The sequence below is a fragment of the Rhodamnia argentea genome, chromosome 5 (assembly GCF_020921035.1).
Source record: "Rhodamnia argentea isolate NSW1041297 chromosome 5, ASM2092103v1, whole genome shotgun sequence".
Taxonomy (NCBI): domain Eukaryota; kingdom Viridiplantae; phylum Streptophyta; class Magnoliopsida; order Myrtales; family Myrtaceae; genus Rhodamnia; species Rhodamnia argentea.
In genome coordinates, this window is record NC_063154.1 from 4,835,684 (window position 1) to 4,857,262 (window position 21,579).

At 40.5% G+C, this 21,579-nt stretch overlaps 6 protein-coding genes and 1 pseudogene across 6 annotated transcripts in view; 6 read left to right on the forward strand and 1 right to left on the reverse strand.

The window, feature by feature from the left end:
- Positions 1 to 21,579, forward strand: part of LOC115749848 — a 469,397-nt gene that overhangs the window by 412,410 nt on the left and 35,408 nt on the right. The window lies entirely within an intron of this gene.
- LOC115754809 (germin-like protein 9-3) lies at positions 3,681 to 4,338 on the forward strand. Its single transcript, XM_030693983.2, has one exon. It carries the CDS (start codon positions 3,709 to 3,711, stop codon positions 4,336 to 4,338), a length of 630 nt encoding a protein of 209 aa, XP_030549843.1. The 5' UTR covers positions 3,681 to 3,708.
- On the forward strand, positions 4,403 to 5,479 carry LOC115754800 (annotated as a pseudogene).
- LOC115754790 (germin-like protein 9-3) lies at positions 7,698 to 8,382 on the forward strand. The gene has a single exon (XM_030693966.2). The coding sequence runs from the start codon at positions 7,731 to 7,733 to the stop codon at positions 8,352 to 8,354; it is 624 nt and encodes a 207-aa protein (XP_030549826.1). The 5' UTR covers positions 7,698 to 7,730; the 3' UTR covers positions 8,355 to 8,382.
- On the forward strand, positions 11,877 to 12,992 carry LOC115754782 (germin-like protein 9-3). Its single transcript, XM_030693954.2, has one exon. It carries the CDS (start codon positions 12,275 to 12,277, stop codon positions 12,899 to 12,901), a length of 627 nt encoding a protein of 208 aa, XP_030549814.1. The 5' UTR covers positions 11,877 to 12,274; the 3' UTR covers positions 12,902 to 12,992.
- On the forward strand, positions 14,334 to 15,762 carry LOC115750392 (40S ribosomal protein S17-4). The gene is made up of 2 exons (XM_030687712.2): positions 14,334 to 14,449; positions 15,134 to 15,762. The coding sequence occupies exon 2, from the start codon at positions 15,150 to 15,152 to the stop codon at positions 15,573 to 15,575; it is 426 nt and encodes a 141-aa protein (XP_030543572.1). The 5' UTR covers positions 14,334 to 14,449; positions 15,134 to 15,149; the 3' UTR covers positions 15,576 to 15,762.
- Positions 17,334 to 20,667, reverse strand: LOC115750378 (ubiquitin-conjugating enzyme E2 variant 1C). Its single transcript, XM_030687684.2, has 4 exons — positions 20,501 to 20,667; positions 18,795 to 18,934; positions 17,958 to 18,083; positions 17,334 to 17,701 (listed from the first exon to the last, which is right to left on the reverse strand). The coding sequence occupies exons 1-4, from the start codon at positions 20,532 to 20,534 to the stop codon at positions 17,561 to 17,563; spliced, it is 441 nt and encodes a 146-aa protein (XP_030543544.1). The 5' UTR covers positions 20,535 to 20,667; the 3' UTR covers positions 17,334 to 17,560.

The window sequence follows — 21,579 nt, forward strand, 5'->3', positions numbered from 1 at the left end:
TCAACCTTTTCCAATTCGATTTAGATCATAGAAAAATGACAAACAATTTTAGCTTTGAGAAAGGAGTTTTTCCAACCAAACTACATCAATTCTCTAGATTATTCAAGCAATTTCAATGATTAAACCGAATTTACTCAAAAAGGTCAGATTTTTTTGCACAACAAATATCAATTTTCGGTTCTAGCACGAATTTGATAGGAAAAGCTTGAACTTCTTAATTTTTAATTGCAAATCAAATATGTTCATCAAGGTATTGAGACATATATGCAGGCTTCCAAGTAAATGAGCACGAATTGCAATAAAAAAGTTGAGAGATTTACCATTTTTCAAGCTGAATTTGCAGCACGCATTGAGAGTTTCGTCCAAAACTAGCACTTTTTGAGCTCGATTTGTTGCCAAAATACTCCAAACAGCCTAACACAAGTAGGAACAAAGTTAGACCTTCAAAAATTGGTGAAACAGGGGCTGATCGACCTCAATTTGTGGCTAGAACAGTGGCGCAAAAGGCTATGACAGGATTCTTGTCCTGGCTATTTGCGGCAGCTCACAAATCCTTCAAAGACGAGAAAACAACAGCACTTCGTGGCGTCAAGATGAGGCAAGGATGATGGTCAGCACTTCAGTTGAATGAAGAGTAGATGGCGCAGTGATGGGGATTGCAACCCAAGTGGACACGGCTGGTGATGGGATTAGCCACCAATTAGGACAACAAGGCTTCCACGGGGACCACCAGTAGGGGCAAGAATGATGGCACGAGCAAGGATTGGGGTAGCCTCAAGCGCCCATCACCCACCTGTGGTAAAAGAGTACCGTCGGTGTAGGTGCTTCGGCTGAGGACGGATTGAATCCACCTCTCTCTCTCTCTCTCTCTTCGTAATCTTTTTCCGAAACCTCTTATGTGAGCCAAGTTCTCGTGTATATAAAGCTTCAATTCAACAATCCTAGTTGGAGTAGAATTAGTCTTGAACCGTCAAATTATCAATCCTAGCTAGAGTAGGATTTATTATGAACCATTAAATTTAGGTTTCCGAATCCGATAAAACTCTAGCTAGATAGAATCCCCAAATCATTAGAACTCTTGAATTATTTGAACTTTGAATAGTCCTAATCCACTAGGACTCTATGAATCTCGGCCAAAAGGGGTAGTGATGAAAGAAATGGCTGAAAATGGCCTCTTTTGTGGGTTTAGAATGCAACTTTAGGCTTAATTGGGTTCTAGATGATTAATGGTTAATTAATTGGGGGCTTCACTTGATTAAGTGATCATAATTGGCTAATTTGGAGTCAAATTAAGGACCGAACCCATCATGGAATTTCAGCCAGCCTTTGTAATGCCTCATTCGAATTTTCTAATCAACCCATGGGCTCATCTCACATTCTTGAACTCAACTGAGGCTTTTCTAAATAACGGACATTGAACTAAAAGCCTTATTTGAATAATTAAGCTTGAACGAAATAAAATTGGCTTGAAGTTAAGTTCAATTAGCTTAATTAATTCAGCACACCCCTATGCCTAAGTTAAAATTTTCCAAATTAAATCCGCTCCAATCGCCCGCCAAAATTAAACTCAATTGACTCACCTCGACTTCGAATGCAAAAATATGCACGATTGATGAGAAATAAATATACAATGTATGAGGAATTTTTTTTTGTGAGAACTATAATCAATTCTCATTTTATGAATTTCTGGAAATCAAAATTTAGGTGTCAACACTTATAAAACAGTTGAATCTTATTATTTAGATGGAGTGAGATATCGCTTATGGAGATTCAATCTTTATTGAAGAAGACTTATGTGAAACATTAGCAAGGGCTTTATTCAGGCTCACAGTCATCGTTCTAGTCTGATCAGATTCAAAAAGTTTCTTCTACTTCTGAAGACCGCTTATGAATTATATTTAGATTACGTAATATTTTTGTTCGGATTATGAAGATCCATGTTTGGCGGGTTTCCGATTTGGCCGTGTTATTTGTAAAAGTCTATAATCTTTGATTGACAGAATTATTTTCCAAACAGATTGGAGAGTATCCTTGATTGGATATTACCTCCATGGGACAAGAAAGCTTTCATAATTGAATAAACTTTACTTATGGAAACTGGGGATTTAGTTGTATGGGCGATTGAATCTGGATGGTTCGGACTCTACTCCAATGGCTACCAAATCTTTCTAGATATAGTCTCTTCTAATCAACATTGATAGCGTCTAATCAACGATTGAAGAGCGATCCTTTGAAGACCTATCCAACGGCCGGTTTGGAGGTGAAGGAGTATAAAAGGAAGATCATGGTTATCGATTAGAGAGATATCAAGACTTAGAATTTCAAAGTGCTCGAGTTTTTCAGATTCATATACTTGTTCTTGAGAGCCGTATACGTTATCTTTGAAAAATTCTGTAAGAGTGAAAAATGTTATATCACTCATAATCTTTGAAAAATTCTGTAAGAGTGAAAAGTGTTATATCACTCATAACCTTTCAACTATTCATCTAGTGGAATCCAGCCAATCAATTGTCGGCGTGGGAGAGTGGACGTAGACTTATCTAAGCCAAACCACTATAAACTTTGCATATAATTCTCTCTTACTCTAAACTCTCTTTATTGTGTTTAGTCCATTGCACATCTTAGTTTTGAATCTGTTACTGAATCTATTCAGATCCTGCCTTAACTTGTTTAAACTCCGCAATTAATTTCAAATTGTTTAAAATCACCATCTAGGTGATATTGCTAGATACAATACACGTTACATGAGCAAGAGAATTTGAGAGAGCGGTGGTCAAAGCAGCAAGAGCTCGAATAGGGGGTCATTCTGCAACTACTGATGATGATAACTGCCGGCGAAACAATGTCCTTCTTGTTAAGGTTTCTAACACGTTCAAAGCGCTTTTCTAGCTTACATAAAGGAGCTTACTCATTGCTCTTGCTTTTGGTTAATCCATTACGGTCCATCCGTTTTGAGTCTCCTATGAATTGCATTAGTTGATTATCTATCTACATGTTTTGCCTTGTTGGCTGCGACGATTTGCTCGTTAGGTCTTGCCGCTCTCATTATATCTGTAGTAGTCCACTCATGTAGCATCCAGAAATGGAAGAAGTTCTGAAGAGGTCACAAGTTGAATAAACAGAGAGAGGAGATGCTGCATTGCACTATTGGGTATTACCGAACAGAGAGACTGAAATAAGTGGCCAAACAACAAGAACAATGCTGCAAGCTGGCTACAATCAGAAACCTGTTATTAGTGCACTTCTAGGAATTCTTTTTCCTTTTTCCCGTGTGCCGAGCGAAACTAAAGTCAGTGTTCAAGAGATTCAGCAGTCGTGAAGAAACAAGTCGAATTAATTCAAGCAACTTAGTTTTCTTTGGCCTTGTTCACTATAATGGTTAAAGTACCACGAACTATCCAGGAAAACTTGTAAAACCCGTGATTCCGTCGCCATGCCTATGGTCCATCATAGTAGTATGCTTATCATCGACATATACCAGCATTATGCTCTGGCGGATATGCACGAAGTAAACAATATCTTGTAAAGTTTTTACGAGGGCGTTGTGATGTCCAAGACAGTAGCCATCTCTCCAGCTTGCAGTTCAGTCTCTTGTCCTTTCTCAGCTAACCCTATAAATAGATGTTCTAGGTTGAAATTTTATCATTCAAGCTAACTCATCAGAACAAATAGCACAGAAGCTCTATCAGTCACCACCAATTTCTTACCATGGCCTCGTTAGTCCTCAAGCACAGATTTTTTGTGGCGTTCGTCCTCGCTTTGTCCGTCTTCCAGATGGCGAGCGCTAGTGATCCGGACATCTTAACAGATTTCCTAGTCCCACAGAACGTTACTCCAGATGGAAACTTCTTCACATTTACCGGCATGAGATCTCTTATTCCGGTGGATACTCCTACAGCTTTCAACGTAACTAAAGCGAGCGCAGCAGAGTTCCCGGCTCTTATTGGGCAGAGTGTCTCGATGGCAGTTCTTGAGTTCTCGGCCGGCTCAGTCAACCCGCCACACACGCATCCTCGTGCATCCGAGCTCCTATTCCTTGCTTATGGATCACTGGAGGTTGGATTTGTTGACACGACCAACAAGCTCTTCACTCAGACCCTTCAGGCCGGTGACATGTTCATCTTTCCCAAAGGACTGGTTCACTTCCAGTACAATGCTAATGCATCAGATTATGCAGTAGCCCTTTCTGGATTTGGCAGCGCTAGCGCTGGAACTGTCTCGCTTCCTACAACTGTGTTCTCCACCAGCATCAACAGCAAGATCTTGGCCAAGTCATTCAAGACGACCGTTTCCACCATTCACACTCTCAAACGTGGGCTCATACCATCCAAGGCCTAAGAGAGGAAGGCGAAAATACTACTAAATTCATTCTCTTTCTTTCGAATGTTTCATCGAATAAGTAATGAAACTAAAGCTGCTTCATTTGATCAGTATCAACTGTTGTTTTTTTCTTTTGTTCGCATTGGATTGGTTAATGTAGAATTTGCTATGTGATTACCCTACTATACAAGTGGTTTGAAGTTTATAAGGCCTCATCAACAGTGTCTATTGCTCTTGAACATGAAATAAATAGACCTTAACTCCAAATGGAGACATGATGTTATCTTTTTAATACAAATTAATGGCTTAACAACACAAACTGTCGCAAAGGGGAAAAAATTTCCAGGTTCTTGCAGTATATATCATTTGAGATGGAGCCCCCCTGAAATGGCGGAAATGAACTTCACAAGCTAACATGCCTTTTTTTCCCCAAAAGAGCTGCCCAATAGTTTTCAACTCTTGAAGCCTGCAGCTTTCTGGATTCGAACCGGCAAAAGAGTGATCTCTATGCAACTCCCTGTAGAACCTGTGTCCCATCTAATATTTACCAACTGGTAGTGCTGTAGTCTGTCCTTGGTTTTGAACATCTGATTCATTTTGTGGATCTTCTTGTGAGTTTACAAGATGATCTTAAGATTGGTATGTCGTGCTGAATGTCGCTGCCGTTTATGGAAACTTCTTCACTTTCAAGGGCATGAGAGCTATCTTTCCGTCAGATCCACCAACAGCAACTAAAGTAACAATAGCAACTGCCCTGGAGTTCCCAGCTCTGAGCAGGCAGAGCATTTCCTTGGCAGTGCTCGAGTACTCGGCTGGCTATGTCAAACCTTCGCGCACACATTCCCATGTGTCTGAGATCTTGGTTCTCGTATACAGATCCATTGAGGTCGGATGTGTCGTCACGACCAACAAGTTGTTCACTCAGACGCTCCAAGCAGGCAACATGTTCATATTCCCTAACGGGGCTGGTTCTATTCCAGTACAATGCTAATGAGATGGACTTCGCGATAGCCATTTCTGCATCAGGAAGCGCGAGTGCTGGAACCATGTCAGTTCCTCCGATTGTTTTTACCACCGGTATCAAGACAGGATCTTGGCAAAGTCGTTCAAGACGAGAGTCTCCGCCATTCAAGCTCTTAAACTCGGGCTTACGCCATGAAAGCCCTAAGAGAGGAAGTCTCTGCTAAGAAAGCCGTTTGATTTTGTTGGATCATTGTCAAGCAACTTCCATTTGATCAGCTATTGCTTGCATTTTATCAAGATTTGACTAACTTTCTTCCTATTATTTTTTACCATAATCGAATCAAATAGACTGTATAATTTGTAAAGGTATTACAGCTGAGGAATGATTGCTAGAGAGGTTGAGGCTCATCACAGCAGGATTAAGAAGACATATTCTAATCTCAATGCAAGGCTTCTTGTGGTTACTTTGATTCAAGATCACAAGCATTTAACTCTACTAGAGTACACATCATTTGTTGATTCTTAGAATCCTGAGGCACATGGGTCAGTAGTTCAACATTTTCATCTTGATTCAAAAATATCTAGAAAAGGAAACAGTGAAATTGAGAGTGAAGTTTCAATCTATAAATGTCATAGCAGTGGAGCAATCTGCGTCATATTTTCATAGAACCAACATGGGATCATCCTGACAATGTTGGTGCTACAATTGAAGTGTCACATGTAGTTTCGTTCCATCGGATGCATCAGTTTGATTGATGAACCAGCAGAGAGAATTCTCAGAAACCTCCAATTGGATGCATCTCGATCAACTGAATCTCAAATTCCCCGATTGACATTAGTACCGAACATAGTCAGAGAGCCACAGACGGCACGGCACATGCATGCCGACATTGCTGCAGAAGAAAAAAGTTGTCTTTATGTGTTTCAGCGCGTTGTTTTTATTTATTCAGAACTGATCATTTTATGAGAAGTGGACTCTTGCCGTCTGTGAGCATAAGCATAAACGACATTTTGTCATCTGGGGCAAAAGCTGAAAGAGTTCATTGGTGAAGTGAAAACCAATGAACTGTTTCAGCTTACACAGTTGCTTGGAAGTTTCATACTAGAAGTTAAGTCATCGATAGCCATTATAGGGAAAGAGAAATGGGCACTCAGCAATTTTTTTTAAGCCTGTTTCATTCTTGTAGATGATGACGAAGGTAAATGTGATCAACGTGCGTAAAACTGACGGCTAGTGAGGTTGAGGCTCATCACAGAAGGATTAAAAAGATAAGCCCATAAGTTCATTGTGCCTGTGGTGACAACGAATTATGCAGGACTAACAATCTGAAGCTAGGAAACATAGGAACTTATCATAAACAATGCGTTACACGAAGGAATTTCCAATTCACAAAAAAGAAGGGCAATTGCTGATGATCGATGATTCTTAGATTTCTGAAGCACGCGGGGTCAGTAATCCGATATTTACATCTTCATTTAACAATATCCAGAGCAAGAAAACAGTAAAACTGATAGGATAGTTTCAATCTATAATGTCCTAGTAGTGGAGCAATCTGGATCATATTTTCATATAAACAACACGGGATCACCCTGACTATGTTAATGCTACAACTAAAGTGTCCCATGCTGTTTCGTTCCATCGGATGTATTGGTTGGATTGTTAAACCGGCAGAAGAAAAAAGTTGTCCATATATGTATTTCAGTGCAATGTTGTAACCTATTTAGATCTGATCATTTTATGAGAAGTGAATTCTTGCCGTCTGTGAGCATAAGCTAAAACGACATTTTGTCATCTTGAGGTCCTAACGGTAGCCAAAAGCTGAAAGAGCTCATTGGTGAAGTGAAAACCGATGAACTGCTTCAGCTTACACGGTTGCTTGGAAGTTTCATGCTAGAAGTTTAAGTCATCGATAGCCACTATAGGGAAAGAGTAATGGGCACTCAAAAATTTTTGTGAGCCTGTTTCATTCTTGTAGATGATGACTAAGGTACATGTGCTCAACGTGGGTCGAATGGCGAAATAATCCTCTTTTTCGACGACCGGCCATCTTCATTTTCAAGGGCTTTAACACTTGAAACCCAGATGAGTTAAAAACAACAGACACGCAACAGCTTAATAAGTTCAAGACATGTTGGTTTTGGTCAATCATTAGCGTGTATAACCGAGTCGCAACATGCCGTCCTCGCTGCGAATATCTTCGCATTATTCTTGAACAAGATGTGGCGAACACATGGAACCAACCGGCTCTCATTTGCTCTAGATATTTGAGCATGTCTAGAAAACATCGAGGGCATTGTAATCTTCAGCGAGCAACAGTTAGGTTTCTTCTCTGTCAACCTCTTCCTATAAAAACAAGGCCCAGGTGAGAATGCCAGAACTCAAACCTGTCTTCACACAAAGAACACGAAAAGCAAGGTAAATTTTCATCAGCTTCAAAGTGTCCATCATGGCCAAGTATGAGTTCGTCGTGGCATTAGTCCTTGGTTTGTCCCTTCTCGGCTTAACGAGCGCCGGCGATCCCGACATTCTCACCGACTTTGTGGCCCTGAATGGCACTATCATCGATGGCAACTTCTTCACGTTCACCGGCATGAGGTCTCTCATAAAAGCCGGTCCCCCAACAGCATTCACGGTGACCAAAGCGAGCGCGAAGGAGTTTCCTGCTCTCGAAGGGCAGAGCGTCTCATACGCGGTTCTCGAATTCCCGGCCGGTGCTGTGAACCCCCCACACACGCACCCCCGTGGGTCGGAGCTCCTGTTCCTCACTTACGGGACGCTCCAGGTGGGGTTCGTGGACACGACCAACAAGCTCTTCACTCAGACCCTCCAAGCCGGTGACATGTTCATATTCCCCAAGGGGCTGGTCCACTTCCAGTTCAATTCCAACCAGACCGACGATGCTGTGGCAGTCTCGGCGTTCGGGAGTGCGAGCGCGGGATTGGTGTCGGTCCCCGTGACCGTGTTCGAGACCAACATCGACAGCGGAATCCTGGCTAAATCTTTCAAGACTACCGTCAACACCATTCAAGCACTGAAGGCTGGCCTTGCACCCCCACCCGCCAGCGAATGAGAGGGTGAGAGAGAGAGATCAACTTCTAATAAAACAATGTGATCTTTGTTCATGTAATTTTGTTGAAAAAAATTTTAATTGATTTTGAAGTTAACAAAACAATCCATATACTCTACAATGTGATTTAATGTAATAAATTACTCTTTTACAGATTGTTCTAAGTACATTCAGAAGTTAAGGAATGGATATATGGGAATTGATCTTGCAATTTAAGTTAAGAGGCTGACGTTAGGAGAGCTCAAACTCTGAGAGAGTATTTTAGATGCAATATCCAAATTCTTATGAGATGAAATCAAAGAAGTTGATTAAGAAATATTATATTATCACAACAGCTAGCAATTGTGTTATATTCGTTTTTGAAAATTATCAATCGTGAAGATTATTCTATCTCTATCAAAGACATGAATTAAGGAAGAAGAGGATGAAACCAATGAAGTGTTCTATCTTTGGAAACCCATATCTTAATGGTATGGATGATTGGATTAAGTGATCCTCTGAAAACCTTTTCAACGACTAGTTTGAAGGTGGAAGAGTATAAAAGAGAATTCAAAGTTGAAGATAGTAAGAGAGTCTAAAATCTGAAATTTCAAAGCTCTAGAACATTCTATATTCATTCTTGATCCAAACACTCTAAATCTTAGGACTGCGTTTGGTCGTCCGGATTTCTAGTCATAATAGAATTTGATGGGATTGGATATGAAATCCATGGATTTTGCCATGTCCTCTCCAGTGTTTGGTGAATCGCAGTAATAGAGCCGGATATATTCATATCATATCATGTTCATTATTTGATATTTATAATATATCAATGTAAATGAATTTGAAAATATACAAACGAACTGTAAGAATATCGCATAATTCACTGCCAAATCTGGTAAGAAAAAGAAAATATAACCATTCATCTTTGGGACTGAAAAGTCTTGCCTCTCTCGCTTTATTCGTTAAACTTCAATATGAACTACAAAATACAGAGAAGAAGAAGGTTTGACTCTTTTTTTTTTTTCCTTAGACTTTTGATGTGAACCAGTAAGCTATGAAGGAGAAGAAGTTTTAACTCTCTCGCTGTTTTCATAGAGCTTGATCGTGAACTAAAAAATTTCAAAGGAGCCATGAAACTTCCACATGAACTAAAGATATAAAAGAGAAGAAGATGGAGATGCTAGTTTTTTTTAGAAATTTCATTGCTCATCATTTTTCGAGAATTAGAAAAATCATTTTCAAGTTTGAATATATTCACTTAAAGTCTAGGTTCTTCTACTTCATTCTTACTTATTTTTAATTATAAATCCCTTTTTAATGATTATTTTGATTCGTTTCCATCATTTCTTAATAAAATTTTTCATTAAATAATAAACTATACAGTTATACTTAAAATATGTAATGATATAGATACTAGGATACACACACACACACACATGCTATGTATTATAAAGAAGAAAGAAATTAAATTATGAATAAGATTTATAATGAATAAAAATGAAAATGAGTTTTTTTTTTCATTTTGAGTTTTCTTTTTAACATTAGAATTCAAATATATTTAAATATAATTATTATTTTATTTTTATTATATAAGAAGTTTGTTATTTAGAAAAATAGTTTTTAAATCATGAATAAAAGAAATTCTATTCACCTTTATCCCACCTCCCTCATGAGATAATTATATTTAGACTATATCCCTTCTATATCCCACTGTATCCTATCCCGAGCGGGAACCAAACACAAAAAATGATAAAATTTATCTTATCAAGATTTTTATCTTGACTGCCAAACGTAGCCTAGAGGTTTTCATTCAAAGTGATCGAGTGTTAAACATAGTAGTCTATTGACTCAAGGATCATCATCAAGTTGTAAAATCTGAGCTATTCATTAATGGAATCCAGCCGATTGACTATCAAAGCCGAATCACTATAAACTTTGCGTGCAAATTCTTTATCCCATAAACTCTCTTTATATTATCCTTGATAGTAGATTTGTGCACAAATTGACCATAGCATCATCTTAGATCTTATTCTCAATCAGACTTTGAACTAAGTTCTGAACTTATTTGTTTTTCGCATTATTTTTTAACACAAGTTTCAAAATCATCTATTTACCCCCTTCTAGGTGATAACGCTAGCAACCACCATGGAGTTCCCGGCTGTGAATAGGCAGATCATTTCGTTGGCAGTGCTGGAACATGGGGCAGGCTATGTCAACCCTCCACACACGCATCCCCATGTGCCTGAGTCTTGTTCCTCGTATATGGATGCGTTGAGGTCGGATGTATCAACACGACCAATAGCTGTTCACTCGATCAGACGCTCCAAGCTGGCGACATGTTCGTGTTCCTTAAAGGGCCGGTTCACCTCCAGTATAATGCTAATTAGACGGACTTCGCAATAGCCATCTCTGCATTCGGAAGCGCGCCTGCTGGAACCGTGTTGGTTCCCTCGAGTGTTTTTACTATCGGTATCAAGACAGGATCTTGGCAAAGCCATTCAAGACGAGTGTTCTCCACCATTCAAGCTCTCAAACTCAGGCCTACGCCACCAACGGCCTAGGGGAGGAAGACTCTGCTTAGAAAGCTATTTGATTTTGTCGGATCATTGTCAAGCAACTTTCGTTTGACCAGCTATTGCTTACATTTTATCAACATTTCGCTACTTTCTTCCTATTCTCTCTCTTTTTGTTTTTTTTTACCGTATTTGTTTACCATAATCGAATCAAATAGGCAGTGTAATATGAAAAGGTACTATCAGCTGAGGAATGACGGCTAGAGAGGTTAAGGCTCATCACAGAAGGATTATGCAGGACTAATAATCTGAAGCTAGGAAACATAGGAACTTATCATAAACAACGCGTTATACGAAGGAATTTCCAATTCACAAAAAAGAAGGGCAATTGCCGATGATCGATGATTCTTAGATTTCTGAAGAACACGGGGTCAGTAATCCAATATTTACATCTTCATTTAACAATGTCCAGAGCAAGAAAACAGTGAAACTGATAGTAGAGTTTCAATCTATGATGTCCTAGTAGTGGAGCAATCTGGATCACATTTTCATATAAACAACACGGGATCATCCTGACTATGTTAATGCTACAACTAAAGTGTCCCATGCTGTTTCGTTCCATCGGATGTATTGGTTGGATTGTTAAACCGGCAGAAGAAAAAAGTTGTCCATATATGTATTTCAGTGCAATGTTTTGACCTATTTAGATCTGATCATTTTGTGAGAAGTGAATTCTTGCCGTCCGTGAGCATAAGCTTAAACGACATTTTGTCATCTTGAGGTCCTAACGGTAGCCAAAAGCTGAAAGAGCTCATTGGTGAAGTGAAAACCGATGAACTGCTCCAGCTTACACAGTTGCTTGGAAGTTTCATACTAGAAGTTTAACTCATCGATAGCTGCTATAGGGAAAGAGAAATGGGCACTCAGCAATTTTTGTAAGCCTGTTTCATTCTTGTAGATGATGACTAAGGTACATGTGATCAACGTGGGTCGAATGGCGAAATAATCCTCTTTTTCGACGACCGGCCGTCTTCATTTTCAAGGGCTTTAACACTTGAAACCCAGATGAGTTAAAAACAACAGACAGGCAACAGCTTAATAAGTTCAAGACATGTTGGTTTTGGTCAATCATTAGCGTGTATAACCGAGTCGCAACATGCCGTCCTCGCTGCGAATATCTTCGCATTATTCTTGAACAAGATGCGGCGAACACATGGAACCGACCGGCTCTCATTTGCTCTAGATATTTGAGCATGTCTAGAAAACATCGAGGGCATTGTAATCTTCAGCGAGCAACAGTTAGGTTTCGTCTCGGTCAAGCTCTTCCTATAAAAACAAGGCCCAGGTGAGAAAGCTAGAACTCAAACCTGTCTTCACACAAAGAACACAAAAGGGAGGTAAATTTTCATCAGCTTCAAAGTGTCCATCATGGCCAAGTATGAGCTCGTCGCGGCATTAGTCCTTGGTTTGTCTCTTCTCGGCTTAACGAGCGCCGGCGATCCCGACATTCTCACCGACTTTGTGGCCCCGAACGGCACTGTCGTTGACGGCAGCTTCTTCACGTTCACCGGCATGAGGTCTCTCATAAACGCCGAACCCCCGACCACGTTTACGGTGACCAAAGCGAGCGCAAAGGAGTTCCCCGCTCTCGAAGGGCAGAGCGTCTCGTACGCGGTCCTCGAATTCCCGGGCGGTGCGGTGAACCCCCCGCACACGCACCCCCGTGGGTCGGAGCTCCTGTTCCTCACTTATGGGACGCTCGAGGTCGGGTTCGTGGACACCACCAACACGCTGTTCACTCAGACCCTCCAGACCGGTGACATGTTCATATTCCCCAAGGGGCTAGTCCACTTCCAGCTCAATACCAACCAGACCGGCAACGCCGTGGCAGTCTCCGCGTTCGGAAGCGCGAGCGCGGGACTGGTGTCGGTCCCCGTGGCCGTGTTCGAGACCAACATCGACAGCGGAATCCTGGCTAAATCCTTCAATACTACTGTCGACACCATTCAAGCGCTGAAGGCTGGCCTTGCACCAACCCCACCCACCAAAGCATGAGAGAGTGAGACAGACGAGAGAGATCACCTTCTAACAAAACAATGTGATGTTTGTTCCTGCAAATTATATTCTAAAAGCGTTCAGTGTTAAAAATCATTGAATAAAGGAAGTTTGAGGATGTACTGATGTAAGTGATCTTGCTCCCATTTATCTTGAATAAGATTTGACTTTGCCAACATAAATGTATGAACACCAAGTGGTATATTCGAAGTCAATTTGACTCGCTTATCTCTACTTTCCCCACTCAAGCATATACAGTTCATTTTTTTTCTTTAGCGCCCACATTTGCCATCAAGTCCGTGGCACGGAAAAATTTGGTTGGACCACTGCCAATTACTGTCAAAACTTAAACTATTAAATTGCGGTTAGTGTAAGTATGTCAGTAATTAAACAGTCCATGTGCTAATCATTTTTCTTTCTGTTGTTTTTTTTTTTTATGTGGAAAAGAGAAGTGCTAATCATTTCCCGGCATATCATTTTCTCTTCTCAAGGGACTATTTTATCATTGTTATTGATCTTTTTGGGAATTGGCTTCTCAAGGGAATGCTTCATCAATATCAAGCAAAGTCACCATTAGTTTCTCAGCTATTAAACTTAGGAAAAATTATAAATAAGGGCTTGAAGTGCTCTCGTTTTCTCAAATAAAAATATGACGCTGATCTTATTTCAAATAAGGGGCTAAAGTGGCTATATAAGTCTAAAAAAAGGGTCTGGCCTTCAAATTGACCAAGGGCATTTTTGTCTTTTATTTTTTGAAATTTTTTTTTCCTTTTTTATTTTTCGGCGATGCTTGAAGAAGGTGGACAAGGGTCGCCCTTACCCAAGTGAGGCCACCCCTTGCCAGCGGTGGGCGAGGCCGTAGTAAAGAAAAAAAAAGAAATGAGAAACAAGAAAATTAAAAACTAAAAAGTAAATTAGAATTAGAATTGTCTTTGGACAAAAATGCTCTTGACCAGTCATAATATTTAGCTAGCCCTTTATTTGAAACTATCGTGGACATATTTAATTGAAGGCAAATAGGGGCCTGAAAAGATTCGAACTCAGGACCTCTTACTCTGATAGTTTACGAGATTTTGTAGGACTGTTGCTAACTTTTCTAAAAGCTTAAATTGATAAGCGGAGATAGACTATATGAACATAAAAAGCATTTATAACCCGTTGCAATTGATGTGGGATATACTTCAACAGGGCGCAAGAGTTATTCCATGTTAAAGTTGAGATGAATTTTACGTAAATTTACTTTTAGTTTTTTTAGAATTGTACGTGGGAGATTTGAAGTCTGATTACTGTTAATATTAAAAAAAGAAATTGTTCGGCCACCAAATCGGGCAATTTCTGTTTGGGCCTTTTTTTGGGCCAGGCCTACAGATCGAGCCCCAAAAAAAAGCCCAGCCCGATCGGCTCGCTGGCTCCGTTTTGCACCTACAGAGAAACCCTAGCGTCCCTCATATTTATTAACACGTCTGCTCAGTCAAGTTCATTCCTCCTTGCAGTCGCCGAGTGCTCAGACGATCCATTCCATCTTCGTTCTTCATCTCCTCTCAACAGGTAAGCATAGTCTAAATCTTGTGATTCTTTGGCTATTCCACTGTAATTTACGGTGGTGAAACCTGATTTGGGGTGGTTGGTTAGGGCATATTCTGTTCTGCTAGTTCCTGGATTCTAGAAATCATTGGCTCGATTGCGCTTTAAAGTTCGATTTTGTCCGTAGCCTTCGTATGTAGTTATTTACATGCAAAGTTGTTGATTGTTTGAGTAGCTTTTATGGGGTTGGAGGTTTCTGAGCTCGGTGGCTTTGATTCTCATGGGTTGATTCGTGTTCATGACTGTTATTTGAGTTCGGCCCGGTCTCGGTATTGGATCTTGTTTGGGCGAAGTTTCATCGCCTTAAACGAGAGGATTCGAACTTCTGTTCCGAATATCTGATTGTGACATTCTCCTAATCGCCATGGAATCCCTTTTAGCACCTGAGTTTTCTACTAGGCTGATATTGTGCAAGGCATAGAATTTTGATGAGATGTTTTGTTTCCCTTAATGCTGTAATCTGACAAGTAATTGCAACTGAGATATGGTAATGGCGATTCTGTTCTTGTGTTGTTTGCTTGTTTATTTTTTGTGGGGTTTAAGTGGTTTTGCGTTTCCCTGAACCTTGAATGTGGAAAGTGAGACATGTTTCTAGTTATTGGCTGGATGCAATGATGTCATTTTTGTGGTTTCTCCAATGATATGTAGGGAAAGGTAAGCAATCATGGGTCGTGTGCGCACCAAGACTGTGAAGAAGTCCTCTCGCCAGGTTATCGAGAGGTACTACTCTCGCATGACTCTGGACTTCCACACGAACAAGAAGATCCTGGAGGAAGTCGCCATCATTCCGTCGAAGAGGCTCCGGAACAAGATCGCCGGGTTCTCCACCCACTTGATGAAGCGCATCCAGAAGGGACCCGTCCGTGGGATCTCATTGAAGCTGCAGGAGGAGGAGCGTGAGCGTCGCATGGACTTCGTGCCCGACGAGTCAGCCATCAAGACCAACGAGATCAAGGTCGACAAGGAGACTCTGGACATGCTTGCTTCTCTCGGCATGTCCGACATTCCTGGGCTCGTCGAGGTTGAACCACAGGTTATGATGCCCGCCCAGGCTTTTGGCCGCGGTGGAGGACCAGGAAGGAGGTACTGATTGAGGCCATGCTAATGCTGTGAGAATGGAGCTTTTTTGTGGTCAGTCTGATTTTGCTTTTGATAGTGGGTTTTAGCATTTGTTAAGGGCATGTTGAATTAAACTAGTCAGCTGGGTGTGTTGAAGATCGACTTTAAGCATGATATTTTCAGACTTTCGAGCTGCAATACAATTCCTTTTGCCTTCACCGGCTCATATGATGCTATGACTCTCTGCATGCTGAAGATTTTGGTGTTCTGGAAATGTCTAACTTTCCCTTAGAGTTTTGCTAGAGCAAAGCGTATTTCCTCTTCCGAACCCTCCCCCCTGCGACATTCTAATTTCTACGCAGAGGAGCTTATTTGGATTCCTAATTTCTTCTTCTTCCTTTTATTTTTGGGGGTAAGACACTGCCAACAAGATTGGCAAAATGTCTACACTGGCTTGTAAATCACTTCTGTGATCGGCTATAAGAGAGGAGGAGAGGGGCAATGACTGCTAAACACGCTACCTGGCGGCAAAGTCGTGAATTCGTGGTGTGCAAACCTTAGCCAAAAAGGAAAAAGGAATTTGCTTGGATTGTGCATAGCTAGATAAAATACATTAGGGTGTGTTGGTTTTACGGGAAGTTTTAGGATAATGAAAAATGCTTTTTCGGAAGTCATTTTTCAGAAAAATGTTGTCTTTGCAGGTTAAAAAATTTATTTTTCTAATTTTAAGTGTGCATTTTTTTTGTGCTAAATTATTTTTCGTTGACTTGTCATTTTTCAGTAAACCAAATGCTGAAAGTCTGACGAAAATTTTTTCGCCCATACAAATGCACGTTAAGATCACACTATTTCAAACTCCTAACTAACCAAATTGGTAGCAAGAGCATTTATTTTTGGTTATCACGACTATTACTAAATGAGTAAACTAAATAGTTAATATTTGAGCAATTGTGGTCGTTTTTCTGTTTGTACAGTAATTGCTACAAGTAAACAGAGATTTGGTGACCACGAAAAGTTGAAATTGGCTTAAAATCGGGGCTATCTGTACATTATAAAAGTTACGACCGTAAAGGACAACATTTACAGTGCCATACGGTCCAGATATTGCATACTCGTGGTATTCATATTGATTACATTTTATAACTCTTTCACGTTTTGCTTAGAAAATGATTGGAGATGCATATCAAATAAGTATCGACCGACTTAAAAAATTCACAAGAAGCGACTAAGATTTTAATAATTACAACAGAGAAATCGTGACAATTTTGCAACGATCGTTGTTATCTTAACCAACACTTGACGAAGTTCCTGATAACTCCAAAAAGGGAAAAAAAAAAAAATTCCTTACTATTGCATCCCAAAATATGCCCATGTTGATACTTCCTTCTATTGGGTCCTCCTAAGCTTGATTTCGCTGAATAGGGACAATGGGAGGCCATGTCTTTTGGCCGAAAGTGCATACAGATGACAGACGGGTTGATTCTTGAGTCCGCCGTCAAGGGAAAAAGAAACCAATCATTCAATTAGTTCCTGCCACCGAATGAAATTTGTCACGGGTGCATGTAGAAACTTCATAGCAATAAACAGGAAAACTTAGAACTTTCACTTTCCAGATTACCATCAAATAATTTGGACTGACGAATATTCCGAAATTCCAAAGTTTCGGAGCAGTGTCCTGCTGTTTTCTTGTGGCCAAAAAGACAGAAATAATCACCACTATCAGCTGGCCAAGAATAAATGCTGCACTAGGCAAGAATAGTGGCGAATTAAGGTAGCGATCGGCAAGCTATTTTGACACGCGGATTAAAATTCCATTCACTAAACAATCTTTTGAGACATAGTTTAGGTGAAAGAAGTCGATAGAACAACAATGAATCCAGGAAAAGGGGACGGCTTTCTTAGGGCCATTCCCCTCTTCCACCATCGTGACTTTAAAAGCATCGACACAGCATTACAAACTATATATTGCATGTGGCGAAAGCAACATGCCCCTTGATTTCTATGTCATATTCAGAGCTAGAAATAGGTGCCTTCAGGAGGCTGGACGAGCTTCCTGTTGTGTGGGGCTGCCATTTCCTTCTTCAGCTGAGTCAGTATGTCCTCCATGGTGTACTCCCTCTGCCAATTTGCGAGCAACCCAAATTTCTTTGACTCGACCTGCAGAGAGAGGGTAGTAGTCTTTAGGTCTTTCTATGTCAATGTCCAAAGATCGTCAAATCTCACACTGAATCTGCGACATCTAGGCTTTTATGCAGAAACTAAGAATTTCGAGGATTGCAGAAGTGATGGCTATACGAAGCCATGAATGTGCTTCACTGATAGACACGAATATAAATAATGCAGCACAAAGTCATGATCGTGCACTAATAGAAACCACTACATTCCACAAACATAGGAGAATGGGATCAATTACCACTCCAGTTTCATGGTTAACGCATGTCATGTTGATGCGTGAATGAAAACGAACACTGGGTGGCTTTTCTGGGTAATCTTTGTCGCAGAACAGCTTCAACTGGTAGATACGACCTTCATGTACAGTCTGGGAAATAGAGCAAAATCTGCAACAGTAAGCAATCTACACTAGACAGTGGTGAACATGAACAGAAACAAACATTATACTTTGACTGATGATATCAAGAATAAGTCCAAAAAATATACTCTTACAGCCAGCTCAGAACAAGAATACAGGCTACATCTTCACATTCTGTCAAGCAAATATGACCTCTGATTGGACAGATGAGAACTTAGAATTTCTTCATAAAGTGATCTGGTATGGCGATCAGAGTTAATATTTTGTGATCCATTTAATATATTCCATGCTCTAAGCAACTACTACCCTAGTTAACCATGGAAAACATTTTCAGTCGCATCTAAACAACAAGAACACATTTTCAAGTCTTCAATATCCTATTGTTCTAACAGCAAAAGGATATGCTGACCACAATCGTCATTTATCTATAAGTTGCCATCGGTAATGAAAAATGCAACAGTAACAACACAGGACCTGGGGTAGGTTTAAAAGACCAACTAAAGTTTCCCAAGATTGTAATATCATGACCCCAATCAATTCAATCTAATTCATCCTTTCAAAAGTCGAAGCATCTTCGTCTAAGAAACCAAATCTCATTACACAATACATTGAGAATTGCAACTGACATGCACAGACAAGAATGTCGAAGTACAAGTACTCTTTTCACAAGTTGGTGAAAACAGAAAAATGAAATAGATTACTTATAACAGAAAACCGCACATTGTGAGGACCAATGATGGTGCCAGTCCAAGACCGCATGTAAATGTCATCCCCATCATCCATCCCATAGCTAACAGTGCCATCTCCAATTCCTTTTTCTCCACGCTCAAGTTCCTCCAATAACCTGAAATTTCGAGGAACTAAAGTAGACTCAAAAAGTTAGATGTTCGTAAGTGTTTTGCAAAGCATCAAGTCACATTACAGGCAATCAAGAGGTTCCTAGTCTAAGCATAGAAGCTTCATCAGATGCAAACATACATGCGTGCCAAAGGGAAAATGGTGATGAAGCAATCATTCCCACACAACAAATAAAATAATAATGATTTGTTATACTTGTCTAAGGATATTTATGAATAAAGCTCCTTGTATACGTTTGATTAAGCGAAAGTGATAGCATATTTTAATGAATTTCAGTTCAAGCATGTATTATGTAATGAGATAGATACTAAAAATAGTCAGACTTTGCTGACGCACATGCTCTAATACTTCACTACACCCATATACCAGCCATTTAAGACAATAATCCAAGCCAATGCCTTTGATGACTTAACCATGAAAGTGTTCCCAAGCCTATGCGAAAATAAAATTATTGTACAGTTGGACAAGCAAGACTTCCCACAAGACAGGATCTGATGATCCATTACCTCAATCATCAATTCAGGATCCAAGACTTCACCGTTTCACACACTCTCCTTCAATTAATAGTCTAAATATTAAAAGAATGCTGCCACCATTTCCTACGAAGATATAGGCTGCTTTTCTAGATGAGCAATAACAGTTAATACGAGGAAAATACAGCAAAAAAGATTTTTGTGTGACTGAAAGTGGAATAATACCAGCAACTTTAGACAAACAGACCTTCAGCTCAATTGCAATGGTAACAACCAACTGACCGAAGCTATTGAGGTCTAGTCACATCTAATATATGATTTGCACTAAAATCAAGTGAGTGCACCAGTTCGACAGGAAAGTGGTTTTGTACAGGTACACCACAATAGAAAGGTGAAACAATGTGCATGAGGCATCAAAACAGTTTTCCCTAAGCTATCTTCACTCCTTATTAAACCAAACTCCCCAGCAAATTCATCCCAGCCAAATGCCTTTGCAAGCACTTCCCCAGTGAATCAAAACCTGGAACATCATTTCAAAATCTTGTGCAAGCCAACAAAAACCTCAGACTAATCCAAAAATCGAGCGTATTAACACAAAAGTATTTTCGTTAACACATCAATTACACACATCCAAAAGCCTAACGAGGAAAAGCTAGCTAAGCATAACAGTCAAGAAAAAAAGGCAAAGATACAAAGATCATTATCCCTCAACAGCCACAAGCCTTACAAATGACAAAGAATACAAGCGGCAAGCATTCAAATTCGTCATCAAACAAAGACTCAGATACCAAAGGCCGGCCTACGCCATCTAAAGCACAGAATATTACAGGCACTCCCCCTAAACGCAACATCGCACCTAACTCGAGAGAATAACGCCACCAATTCTTCACCTAAGATACGAAACCACCGTCGTCAAGCCAAAACAGACCTGCGAACCACCCGAACACGCTAATACGGCGCGCTCGTCAATCCGCAGAATCTCCGGATCGACAAAGTGCAAAGCGAAGCAAGCGAAAGCACATCCACGAAGACACGAGACTAAGAGGCCAAAAGCAGGTCGAATAACGAGGTCACGAGAGGGTTTTGAGAACTCACCAACGACCCCCGATCCTCCCGAGCCGAGCGTCATGGATGAGTGAGCAGAGAGAATCGGAGTTTCCGCGGCGAGAGTTCCCGGAGATCTGATCGGAGGAGAGAGGGAGAGAGAGATTGTTGCAGAGACGACGAGTCAAGAGGGAAGAATCTAGGGAAACAAAAGCAAAGCGCAGACGACGATGGCTTAAAAGCTTAAAAATGATGGAGAAAGAGGAATAATTAAAAGGACGGGGGCTAAAAATGAAAATGGCGAGGATTTTTTAATTTTTTTTTCTGGAGTGGCGATAAAATAATAGGGAACCTGAGAAAAAAAGATAAAGTAAAAGGAAAGGGAAAAAGTAACAGCTCCATTCGCTCAAAGGAAAATATACTTTGCGAAAGTATATTCAAAGGAACTTGTTTTTAAGTGAAATAATATCATTTTCCTATGTAATATGAAGACTTTTTTTTTTTTTTGTTATAAGGAAATCATGACACGCGTTTTAAAAAAAAGTCTTGAATGTAATTTCAAGCTCCAATCTTGGCCTCGAGGGACTCTGGCCCAATTTCCGGGGAATGGAACCCCCTCCGTCGAGGACTCAAACTTAATTGCTCGAGGTCTTTGGTACGTGTGCCAATGACTTGGGGCCGAGTGCTAAAGCTAAGGACCTAAGCTCGACCTCAAGGGACCCAAGCCCTTTGTCGGGGTCATGGGCACTATACTCCTAGCCTTAGTTCTAGCCTCGAGAGAGCTAAGCTCGATCGTGAGGAGCCCAAGCATGGACAACCCCTACCCATGCACGAGAGCCACGTACCCAAGTCCGACCGTTGGGTTCCTTGGCAATGGGAAGTGAGGTCCCAATCCCAATTTCGGGAGACCAAGGCTTAGCGTTGGAAGAGTTAGGTGCCACCACTGGTGACCCGAGTGTGGAAGTCGGGTATGTAAACCTGACAATCGAGGTCTTCATCATAGGCGTTGGAAAACCCTGCTTGGCAATAGCCAGTAGGGGATATTAGTATGGGCTTCGGGGTTCCTAACTCCATCATCAGAGTTTAGTCGTGTTTTGTGCAACGATTTCTGATTTTCAAAAGAAAATGTA